We start from the raw sequence: 12,769 nt of genomic DNA on the forward strand, positions 1-12,769 counted from the left end.
CTGTGAACTTCCGGGTCATATAGAACGCCGACTGATGAGTGGATTGAAACGATCGGAATCGATCTTCTCGGAAGTAGTAGACACGTTTAACTTTTCAATTTTATAGTCATTTTAATTTAAATTATTTAAAATGTCAGGAAAAATAAAGAAAGACAAAGATTTGAAATCACAAGAAAAATTTCAGGCGGTTTTATCTTCATTATTACGAGAAGAAAACAACAAGTATTGTGTAGACTGTGATGCAAAAGGTAAGCGAATCGAGAGCCTGCAGTGCAGCAGTAGCATAGTAGTAGTACGTTGTACGGTTCCCCACAGGAGCAGAAGTATATAATAGCTGTGCTACCACTTGTGTCAGTTGACAGGGTGTGGGCCCTGCATAGGCCTAGCCAGCTTGATAATAAGAAAGACATAATTGGCCTAACTCAAGGAGTTCTAAGTAGCAAATAATACAGTCCGTCAGTATAATATAATTATAATATAGTTACAGTATTTAATTAAAGGAAGTGGATATAGGCCCTATATATATTTGCTTGACTGTAACAAATCACTAAAACGATATATTTACGTGAAATAAATAACGCATGCGCAGTCATACTTTATTAAACTTGCATTATCCGTGCTCATAAATGTATCGATTCTGATTAAATGTACGTTAATGTATGTTCAACTTTCAGCACTCAAAATTACCGTCAGCCAAGCTGTGTTGCCCAAGCTCACCAAACGGCACTGATTAAATTATAATTTTTTTTTAATTAATATTATTAAACGTAATTTAATTTGCTACAATAGTATGTACAGTAGTTTAATCATCATAACATACATTATTAAATTATATCAATAAAAGTGATATTATAAGCCCTATCAGCCTACTGTATCAGCCTGAAAAGAGTATTAATAACATAATTCTTTCTTTTTTTCCCTTCTTTTTCCTCCTTTGCTCTGTTCTCTTCAAATCAATACATTTGCATGTCTTTTCCAATTTGAACGGTTGTTCACAATCATGCTCCAATTATTTAGTGCATTTCCGCATTTAAGTGAACTTTTGCAAGTGTCTTTGAACCTAAAAACTAGGATGTCCAACTGATCTTGAACCACAAGAAAGTTCTCCATACATTATATTTTTAACTGGTCTTTCATCATCAAAACATAACAAAAACAACATTGGCAGTTCATTTGATAGAAATACAGTACGACGGAAACACCAAGACCCATATTTTTTCTCTTTTATTTTATTGATAATATACCATGCTGTCACAAAATCAAAATTATTAATTATTTTCAAGGGTCTACTTGGGTGTCAACGAAAGGAGGACCAAAGACCTGAAAAACGAAGACCTCACATTATTTTTCAATTGAAAGTAATTTCAATTGAAAGTATTTCAAAATCATTCATCATAAACTATTGCCAAGTACCTCTTTCATTATTTCATCGGAAAGATGAGAAATACCAACAAATACAGTAACAAAGGATCTTCGTTTTATAGACAACCATTATGAGTGTCTACAAAACAAAAACCGAAGACCTGAAAAATGAAAACCCAATTTTTTTCTCTATAATGTTTATGAAAATAAATCAGATTATCACAAAATCAAATTTATGAGCTTATTTGGACATCTGTTTGTGAAATTATCAAGGGTCTTCACTTCATACAGTATGAGTGTCTACAAAATGAAGACCGAAGACCCAGAAAAAAGAAGACCCACATTTTTTTCTCTCAATCGTGATCAAAGGCATCGATCCATTGTTGAAAGTAAGGGAGGGGGGGAGAGACGAGTTGCAAAATAAGGAAGTCTTGGGCCGCAGGTCCAAGCCTTTGCTGGGGGCCCAGGGGGCGAAGCCCCTGAAAGCTCTGGCAACTATAGCCTTTTATAAGTCATATCAAATTGATTGTAAGAATGCATTTAACATTTACTTCCACACTACATTTTCAAAACACAATGGCGGATCCAGGAATTTGTTACAGAGGGGGCACTGGAAGGGAATTTTACAGATGGAATGTAGACCACATCAGCCCTTACCATGGTTGGGGCTGAGGTAAGAAAATTTATGATTATGGCACCTCTAGTTGGCCGGAAATGTCACTCTCAAACTTAATTTGAATATAATTTTCTCTTCGCCACTTTAAAATTTTGAAAAAATGGCCGGGTTGTGCCCCCTGAATCTGCTACCAGTGGCGTAGCGGGGGGGTCAAGGGGGGCACATGCCCCGGGTGCCAAGTTCGGGGGCGGGGGGCGCTGAAATGGGAGAATGAGAGTAAAAAAATAACCACTTTTTAGAAAAGCATGACGAAATTGATGTATGTCGTCAGGCATGAATATACAGTATATACAGTACCAGTTAATAATAAAAATCTGAATGTAGTTGTTTTTATTGGCAAAATTATAGATTGTGATTTATTTTTAGTCCATTTTGACCGTTTTCTCTTTTTTTCTTATCCTATTCTGTATTCTGGCTACATGACTAAAGCTCATCTCAGAGCCACGATTGGACAATTGATACTATCTGCTTTTAGTATTGAACGTGGTAAAGCAGACAACATTGCTAACTCTGATCATGTTATTAACTTATTTGCAGATGCAAAAGCACTCAAAATTCAGTTGCGAGTTTAAACAATGTTACAAATTCAGCAACTTACAAGACAATAAGAATACTTAAGCTGTATGCGATCAACAGTCTTACAAATTAGGATAATGGTAAAGTTGTATACAAATTTCCAAACATCGTAATGCAGTTTCAATAGTAAGAAACAAGGGTGGCTTGACTGGGGGTGGTGTGCCAGCCCCGTCGGGAATAGCTCTTCCCACCTCCAGTTGGGGAGAAAAACCATAATCCGTCGGGGAGAAAAAACAAAATTATATGTATTTTGTACATCCTAGTAGACTGTAAAATCAATTAAATATTAGCATTTGAAACCCATAAATTGTCAAAAATTTTCTATTTTTATTTCACAAACATATTCATGGTGATTTATTTAATTTATCATTTTCATGACGTCATGGCAAGATTGTGTCAACGTAACATTGGAGTTTGTAAACTTGTTGTATCATGCCCTATGCTATCATGCCATACACCTACTGTATCCTTGTCAAGGCTGTATAATTATTGTTTAATAACGGCTATATAAAATTCAATTGACTACTATAATTTTTTTAAATTAGGAAAACAGGAATCTAAGTATGCAGACAATATTAAACACTAGTATACGGGTCTTAATAATATAGAAAAGAAATAAATCGTTTATAAAGTTGTGCAGTTTTTAGTTTTTTAAAATGTTGGCCTGATAGGTTTACACACTTAATTTTAACAACGCAGGAGCGGATTTAGGGGGGTGCCGGTCCGGCCCCGGCCCCCCTTTTGGGAGGTAAAAAAAAGAAAAAAAAAAAAAAAAAAAAAAAAAAAAAAAAAAAAAAAAAAGAAAGAAAAGAAAAAAAAATGTAAGCCTAGAATGCCTCAAATGTTATTTTCTGGCGTCTAGAACACAACAATTTCGCTGGGGCATGCCCCCGGACCCCCTAGGACAGTGTTGTCTCGATCGGCCCAACTTTCGGTCCCCCCTTTTGGACATCTCTGGGTCCGTCCCTGTAACGAACAGTACATTTTCACAATAAATTCAGCCTCTGACAACCATTGCAAGTAGAAGGGACTATACCCTACGTGGGTGTCTACAAAACGAAGACCGAAGACCCTAAAAATGAAAATTAAAATTAAGTAAATGAAAGAAAGAATTCCTTGAGCTGTTTTACAGCACGTTATATTATGACCATCTCTGTCTTGCTCTCTCTAGACTCTGCCCTAACCACTAGCTGGCCTCATTCAAATACTATAAATCAAATGAGCAAATAAAAACGGCATCAAGGATCATGATTTCTATACTGCCGCAGGCCTGGAAAAATATTTTTGTGCCTCTGACCATAAAAATTGTCTTGATAAAATGCCTCTAGGACCAAATGTTATCTTAACAATATTACTGTATAGCGAAACAGTAGTACATTTAGTGGTTTGGTGCAAGCAAAAATATTAAATTTAATTATGCATCATATTGTAATGTTTACCAAAAAAACAATTCTGAAATGCCTTCGGGTTAAAGGTTAATGACTCCGACCGCTGGTCGCACAATTTTTTCCGCCCTGAACACTCACTTAACAAACAAAACATGAAAAAAAAAATAAAAAAATATAGAAATATAAGTTTAAGCACAAAAAGACAACATCTGTTGTTAATGGATCTTTCCAGAGTTGAAGTGACACTTTAACTGACCAGTTTTCAGAATAGAACAAGAAATATGCTTGTATCCCATCAACACACATTTTTGTGGATTTTTACACTGTTGTTTTGTGGGACTTTAGGCACAATATTAAAGTAGCAGCATGTATTCACCACTGCCTGTCTGTTAGCAGGAATTAAATGCAAAAACAATTAATGGATCATCTTGTTGGGTTTAATTATGGGTCTAAATGGTCAAAGTCAAGGACACAATATGAAAAAAAAAAATGATATATTAACCATCTCTCTTTTTACCATAGCACCAAGATGGGCGTCATGGAATCTAGGTGTTTTCCTTTGTATCCGATGTGCTGGTATCCATAGAAACCTCGGTGTCCACATATCTAGAGTCAAGTCAATCAACTTGGATACCTGGACAGAAGAGCAAGTTGATGTATGTAAATGTATTCATTACAATTGTTTAGAGACAGTACTAACAACAGTAATAACACTTATACTGTATTAAAATTAAAGATAATAAGCGATTCATTGAACATTTAAAATGGATTTAAGGATCTGTTATACACTGTCCACAAAATTGAGATGCTTCCAGTTTGGTATGGAATGCCATGTTGTTGTTAATCCTACTGCCACTTACTGTAAATCTTAAACATGAACTTGAAAATAAAACAATTTACAGTTGAACTTGCCTAAGTCAAATCAAAAAGGGCATTGAAAAATTGTTCTACTCAGATAAAATTTGACTTACAGATGGTTAATTAATAGAAAACACAACAATTTGGCATGTAAAATAAGATCAACTTAGAAATTATTCGATAATAGGAAAAGTTGACTTAGGCAAGTTTAACTGTAAGTGCTTTTTGTCTGTTTAAATTTAAGTTAAAACTTTGTATTACAGTAGTAAGGTTTCATAAAATATACAATAAGTAACAGTGGACACACAATAGCAATTAATTGAATACAGTACTGTCCAATAATTGAACATATTAATAAATATCTATGAACTTCAATGTGCTATGTTTCCATAGGCCTGGTTTACAGTAATTATAATAACCTTGACTTTTCAATATCCTGCACATTATTATTAATTTTATTATAGTATAGTCATGCAAAATATTACAAAGCAATACATTACAATACTTAACGTGGAAAATGAATATTAGTAGACACAGGCTGTCCTAAAGACACACAAGCAGCATAAATCACTGTTACCATGGTTCCTGATGTACAGTATAGCTATTTTTTTTTTACCTTTATGTTGATATATCTTGAATTATTTATGTATGAACATCTAGGCATGGGATCAGTTAAAGTGAGAATGTATTCAATTACAAGTTGAAATTAATCTTTTTCCAATTATAATTACTTACTTTTTCCCCATTACAATTACAATTACGATAATTACATTTTCTCAATTACAATTACATTTTCATTTTGAAGTTCGGACAAAATCATATATAAAAAAAATCATATATTCATTTCAATCAACCACATTAATACATCAAACAGATATTTAGACTTTAAGTATTTAAATGTTTTATAGAGTAGATGAATTACAAAAGATCAGGTCCAGATTGAAAGTGGGCCCGTTTGTCCTGAAAATGGCCCGATAGTCTGGAAATATATTCATTTCATCTTGTGGACCAATCATCAGACTGTAGGAAAAATCATTTCAGCCCATAACTACTGTTTGTATTTGTTGATGTTTGATATACCGAAATAAATAAAAAATATGATAATTTTAATTATGATTCTTAATAATATGTTAAATACATTTAACTCAATAATGAATCAGATAAGTAGGCCCCATAGTCTACACTAGGTGGACCCATTTCAATCAACCACATTAACTGTACATCAAACAGATATTTAGACTTTAAGTATTTAAATGTTTTATAGAGTAGATGAATTAGGCCCCGTAGTCTACACAAGGTGGACCTGATGTCTGAACATGTTACCATTTATTTAATATAAAATAAAAATAAAATAATAATTTTTAAAAATGGTGATTAAATCCACTTTTTTTTTCCCTATTCAGAGTGTGGAAAGTGTTGGCAACACCCTTGGACGCAGGATATATGAAGCCAATCTTCCAGCCACATTCAGAAGGCCTCAGACGGATTCGTATCCTTTTATTTGCAACATTATTTGTATTGAGTTCATTTCATGACATGAAATACATGGCTACAGAACGATCATCATAATTTGCATGCTCGCAACTCTACTGGTTGTGTAAATTCGATGATGTATGAGTAATATATTACCAATTGTTTAATTTTTAAACATAAAATGTACACTGGGATTCAGCCTTTTTATTAATAATACTGAAGAAAGTAGAAAGTGTCTGATAAAAAGCAATGTATTTTAAGAAAAATTTGATGTGTATTTCATACAATTATTATCATAAATTGACATTTATGAACATGTTTAGAATCACCAAAGAAGATACACAGATAAAAATGTTAATTAATAATGAATTATTTAATATAATTATTAAAATGTTTATAACATACAAATTTAAAGAATACCACTGCAAACAGCATTAGTTTTGCAAATTAATAATTGTTTCAATGTTTCAGCAGCATTTCATTCAAATACCCTGATAATATACTTACTGTCACAAAGGGATTTTGTTTCTTTACTGTTATGTGAAAGTGTGACAGAATTGCACTGAATTGGACATAATTGAATTATTTGCAACATATGTACATTAGGAATTATTTTCACAGAAACTGATGTGAAACTTTATTATTCACCATTTATGGTTAAAGAAAGGTACTTTCTATTTTTTGACATATTTTGAGCAAATTATCTACTGTTCATATTTTAATTTTCCCAATAGGTGGAAGGGGATATACTATTGCATTGATTATTTTGGTATGTCCTCTTTGAATTCAAATTTTTTAGACAAAAATTGTTCACGACACATGTCTAATGATATCTCATAGATGACCAGCCAAATCTATATTTAGTGGCAGAACAAGGACTGTACTACTGAAAAAAACCTCTAATAGAAGCCCAATAGGCTTAATCTTGAGAAGAAGCCCATCTCGAATTGGAGCCCCCTCTTTAGTTTGCAAAAGTAGCCTTGAAAAGTCCAACTTGAAAAAAAAAAAATAGGCTTCTTTTAAAGATGGCATGGTCTTCTTTTTGAGGTAGTAGGGCCTACAGTACAGTAGATACACTACATAAATTTCAAACAAACAAAATCAATTAAAAACATGCTTGTTTTACAGTAGTTTAGGTGAATTAATGCCAGTTGATACACTACACTTCATGATAGAGACTGATGTTACAGCTATTGTTTTATAGTAGTAATTCCCTAAATTTACAGAATTTTGAAAAGGAGCCCCTCTTTTCTTTGCAAAAGAAGCCATCTCGAAAGAAGCCATCCAAAGGCGCAAAAAAAAGGAAGCCCAGGGCTTCTATTGAGGTTTTACGGTATATTACACATAGTTTTATCGGTTTTGCGTTCATGAAATTATTATTAATTATCATTATTATTATTAATTGAATATTATTGACTGTTGTATAGTATTTAATGTACACATTCTACTGATCTGGTAGTCTATCCAAAAGGACAATACTAGGAAATTGAAATCCACCACTTCCTTTTATTGCCTTTTAATGGGTCAGAATGGATGTTGAGGAAATTTGAGTACAATCTACAGTAATATACTTCATGCATCCAGGTCATAAAGTTGATATTAGTATAAATTTTTATTGATGCTTGTTTAATTCCTAGGATACAGGATGGAGAACTCAGAATTTTTGCATCTGGTTCCTTATCAATGTTATTATTGTTTTGTCACTGATTTATTATTGCTGTCTTGATCATATTGTTGTATTAATAATATTATTCAGTATTGTTGTAAATGAAACATGCAATATATTTTTATAGTGACACATGAAATACTTAATAGTAGAAAAATGTGTCTATTTTCTTTCCATGTCCTGTACAAGATGTCTTTACAAGATTTCTTTACATGCTTGATTCAAGTGCTAAGATTGAGATACCATACTTTAAAATGATTTGGACTCCACATGTATTCCTGAACTCGCTAATCTATCTACTTTACTATTTGAGCTGTGTGAGCTTCTGTATTAAAGAATTATTTTGACCACAGAACTTAACTATTTTGAGGGCCCAATATATCTGTATATTGACTGTAATTCATTCAAGCTATAGTTTTAGGTCCTGGGTAACATGATTCAAGAGGTCAAGCCAACACAAGAGTTTTGCTGACTCCTGTTTGGTATACAAAGATGTGCCAATGACATTGTTTCTTATTTTTTTCAATTCTTTGCAGAGTTATGTAACAAAGTTGCTTATGATTCCTTAATCAAATTGTACCAGGGCTTTAGATAATTTTATTCGTGACAAATATGAAAGAAAACGCTACATGGATAAATCAATTATACCGACCAAACAAAAGGTGAGTGTGAATTTATCACTGACATTAAACTAATAATCATCCAGATGAGTCTAAAAGAATAGAATAGAGAAAATGGAGCACCTTTTAATGTTGATGAAGGCCAACAACCACCTAGCTACTGATAAAAGGTAGATTATATGGGATTGAGCTATTAGGCACCAGTGCTAATGAGGGTACACAGACAACCATGGTTTAAAAAATGGAAAATTATTGGGGCTTGAGAAATTAAGTCTACAAGGCAGTGGGAAGTCTATAGGACACTGTGAATAAAATTTGCAAACAATAAAAATGAGGTATTAAAAGAAGTAGTTTATACATTTTATATAATGATTTAAATAATTATACAGTATCTGAATGTTATTAATTAGCCAAAATAATGTATTTTTTTAATTATATATACACTGTAGCACTGTATTCTGTTTCTGTTTAATAAATTTGAATCTTGTTAGAAGGTTTTTAAACTCATAAATAAATATAATAAATGTATTAATATTAAGATTTTCATCTTATTTTATATACAAACATTATTTCAATGCATCAGTGCCACCATAATGTTTAACCTACAAATTGCCTATCTTTAATATCTATTATAGTATTTATCTTGTTTTTTACCCCTGTATTAAATTCATTTGTCTTCCATAAGGATTTAAGAACAATTGATCTGATAGTAAGTATGATGATATCCTATTTTGAATATTGTATCTTGGAACAATCTGCTGAGATGGTGATGAGTATTTGTGATGGTGAAGATGCTCATTATAATTTTAAAATGAACAATTACTATTGTAACACAATTTATGACACCATACATTCTGTGCAATTATGCCTTCCAGGAGAAAACTAATTAAATTGCCATCTTGTTGCTAGTGAAAGCACTTCTTGTCAGAAACTTGTTACTTCCTATGACTACCACATTTGGAGTTGTTTAGTGTGATCAGCTTTTGACATTCCAAATAATATTTGTATAACTATTAATTATATAGAAAACACATGGAAATTTTAAACTACTGTAGGTAGATGAGATTCTTCAAGTTGGCGATTATAATCACAGCCAGCAAATACTGTATTATTACTGCAAAGCTGTGTTCACAATATCAAATTTTCTTGACAAAAAACTGTTGTATGCCCATATATAGTCATGATGTGTTCAGGGTTTCAATCCCACGCAGTGCATTTCACTTGTGTCCTTGGGCAAGGCACTTTATTTGCATTGCTTCTCTCCACCCAGAAGCATAAGTGGGTAACTGGTGGGGTAAATGCCAAAACGTGCTGATGTAGCTGCTGTAATGTTATGGAATATACAGTACTCTCCCAGGAGCTTGAGTTTGTGTACAATGACCGGGGTAATGTTAATGTAAAGCGCATAGAGGGCTTAACAATATGCACTATATACGTCTACCATTATTATTATGTGATGTCATCATGACCATATATAGGCATGTCACATTTTTTTGTCAAATAAATTTTGAGAGTCTGGAGGACAAGGCTTTTCTCAGCTAGTAGTTGTTCCAAAGTACCTTAGAGGCTTTACCATTTCCAACTTTTTTTTTTTTGAGTACATTTTATTATAATTCATTGAATGGATTTTCTTGCGGAAATTTTATTCTACGGTACTGTCCATAACATACAACAACATCATACAACATTAGTTATGCTATTAAACTGATGCTTGTCATATGTTCTCAAAATCGCAGGCAAAAAAATGTGTCTGTTAGTTCCACTTCCACTGCATGATCTGTTTTGTATTTTTTTTAAATATATTTGGTAGTACACTACTTTTTTCTAGTTACATTGCTTCATGTGGAATTGTTCCAAATTATCAAAATTTTTAGTAGTTGTGGTTTCCTTTATACATGGTAATCCTTTTTTTTAATAGTTACTTTGACCAATGTTTTTAATAATTGTGATCATTTCTTTTATATTTCCACAAAGGTGTCTGCCAGTCTTTCTATTTGTATTGGTTTAGATATACTGTAAATTCCTTTTCTATCTTTAAAGTCACTCACCTCATATTTAAATCCTTAACATTGATATTTTGTCATTTTCCCATTATTATTTCATTTTTCCATTATTACAGTATGCATGTTCAAAATTATTTTCTTAATTTCTTATATACAGTGTATGTATTTTTTATATATGTTTATTTTTTCTTACTACATATAACTTTAAAGGCAGTGATGGATCTAGAAAGTGGAGAAACTGAGGATTTAAAAAAATGTTGTATACAGCACAATTCCATACTAATAAGAACATATACTTCATGTAAAAGTCTCTTTCTTTTTTGCAAATTGATATGCTGCAACATCTCTAATTTATTCAACATTGTTCTATTGGAATTTCTACTTAATATAGTGTGTCATTGCAATTGTATATATATATATAATATAAAATTACCGATTGTTCAATATCAGTTCGTTTTGCATTTCCAGAAGAAGGAAGACAGAGATGCAGAAAAGGAAAAGAGACGAGCTAACAAAAAGACCGAAGTGAAGTCCCAAGTGCCACTAAGTGCGGTAGCGAAACCTAGACAGGTACTGGAATTTCCTTATTACTGTTTTTAAATTGAAGAATGATTCATTTTTTCTCTTGAAATGTATAATAATTAGTGGCTTCTATTAAAAAGATAAATCTATTTTATAATAATAAAATATAAAGTGAGAATAAACAGTTAATTATAATTTCTTTATGTTATGATGGTATTAAAAATGCATAGAACCCCATTTAATTATTAGTGGTGCCTATTCTTATTATTTCTAAAATATTTTTTTAAAATTTTATTTTGTAGCAAGCAGCTAAACCAGTTCCAGTGGTTCAGGCACCAGTTGCTCAACCAGCACCTGCAAAACCACCCCAAGCACCTGTTCAAACCAGTGCCGCAGTGGACCTTTTAGGCCTGGGTAAGAGCACTTTACATTGTTTTTAATTGGCTGTAGAAACTGCTTATTGATTGAAATATAGTGTGCCCTAAGGTGAGACAAATATTTTGTGTGAGTGGAATTGTGAAATGTGCTGCTAAGGAAATACTGTATTGTTCTCTCATAAAGTGATACTACATGCAAGAAAATGTTGTTATTAATGTATATTTCCAAATTCCATGCTAGGTATTGAAAATTATTTTAATATTAATGACAATGTGATGGTAATAATCTTTCATGATTCAGATTTCTGTTTTCCTGTTGTCTTACCAAAATGTCTATCTCTGTTGTGTGTCAGTTTGGGTGGGTGGGCGTCTATTTTTGTCTAATTTTTTTCAAAAGCGGGCTTGTTTTGATAATAAGAAAGAACAAGAATAAGAATATATTTATGTTTAAAATAATTAATTAGAAAAAATATGTTTGAGTCTGAAACTATAATTTTTTTTTATTTTTTTTTATTTTTGTGCATTCTCTTTTCTTTGTATATTTACCCTATTTATCAATACCTCCTACACCATCTTTTTCATATATGTATGTTAAATAGTTTACCCTTTTGACGTCGCCTTCTTCCCAGCTCGTCCCTCTACTTCTAGCTCCCCTCTTAGTAATGAACCAGCTAGTATACTGCCAAGTGACTCCCCTGGTAAGTTACATTTTGTCCAAATGTGGTAAACTTCGGTTTTCCTTCATCTTAAAATGGTTGTGGATTGAGTGATGGTCAGTTTATCTGTAAATGAATAATAAATGTCCAACAACAAATTTGCTCTGAGGAGTACTGTACATTTACTTCTTCCATTCAGTTTTTAGTTACTGTTTAAATGTACTTGTGTCGAGAGAGAGTATTGTTGCTTTGTCCTATAAAGGCTATTGTCTATTTCATTTATACTTTAGTAGTTCTTCTGTACTATACCAGTATATAGAAATCTACTGTTGCAGTATTGAACAATAACCAAAACCAAACTAAAAGACATTTCTCTACTCTGCACCAGGGGTAGCTCCAGGAGTTGCCTGACTGGGTGTCCGTTGTATCCAATGCGGGGATGAGAGAAAAGTGGGAAATTTAGGGGTTTTAAAAGCTTATTTAATCAAATTTAGAGTCTATTAATATGTAGAATATATATCCATTTTTCTCTTCCCGATGGCAAACCCCCAGACACACCCCTGCTCTGCACTGTGGATTTTTTAGGTTTAAT

At 32.5% G+C, this 12,769-nt stretch overlaps 1 protein-coding gene across 9 annotated transcripts in view; it reads left to right on the forward strand.

Annotated features, from left to right (window-relative positions):
* LOC117122231 (stromal membrane-associated protein 1-like) overlaps positions 1-12,769 on the forward strand; it is a 23,745-nt gene continuing 10,976 nt past the window's right edge. For 3 of the 9 annotated variants that reach the window (XM_033267750.1, XM_033267753.1, XM_033267752.1), the window contains exons 1-7: positions 2-248; positions 4,525-4,658; positions 6,264-6,349; positions 8,583-8,661; positions 9,305-9,328; positions 11,091-11,192; positions 11,447-11,558. In XM_033267750.1, coding sequence (XP_033123641.1) covers positions 131-248; positions 4,525-4,658; positions 6,264-6,349; positions 8,583-8,661; positions 9,305-9,328; positions 11,091-11,192; positions 11,447-11,558 — 655 coding nt within the window. In that variant the 5' untranslated portion in view covers positions 2-130. Of the gene's footprint in view, positions 249-4,524; positions 4,659-6,263; positions 6,350-8,582; positions 8,662-9,304; positions 9,329-11,090; positions 11,193-11,446; positions 11,559-12,150; positions 12,220-12,769 lie in introns of all 9 variants that reach the window. The other 6 variants (XM_033267748.1, XM_033267751.1, XM_033267755.1 and 3 more) reach the window with 4 other exon arrangements.

The sequence above is a fragment of the Anneissia japonica genome, unplaced genomic scaffold (assembly GCF_011630105.1).
Source record: "Anneissia japonica isolate Jap-2015-1 unplaced genomic scaffold, ASM1163010v1 scaffold287708_len1499824_cov190, whole genome shotgun sequence".
Lineage (NCBI taxonomy): Eukaryota > Metazoa > Echinodermata > Crinoidea > Comatulida > Comatulidae > Anneissia > Anneissia japonica.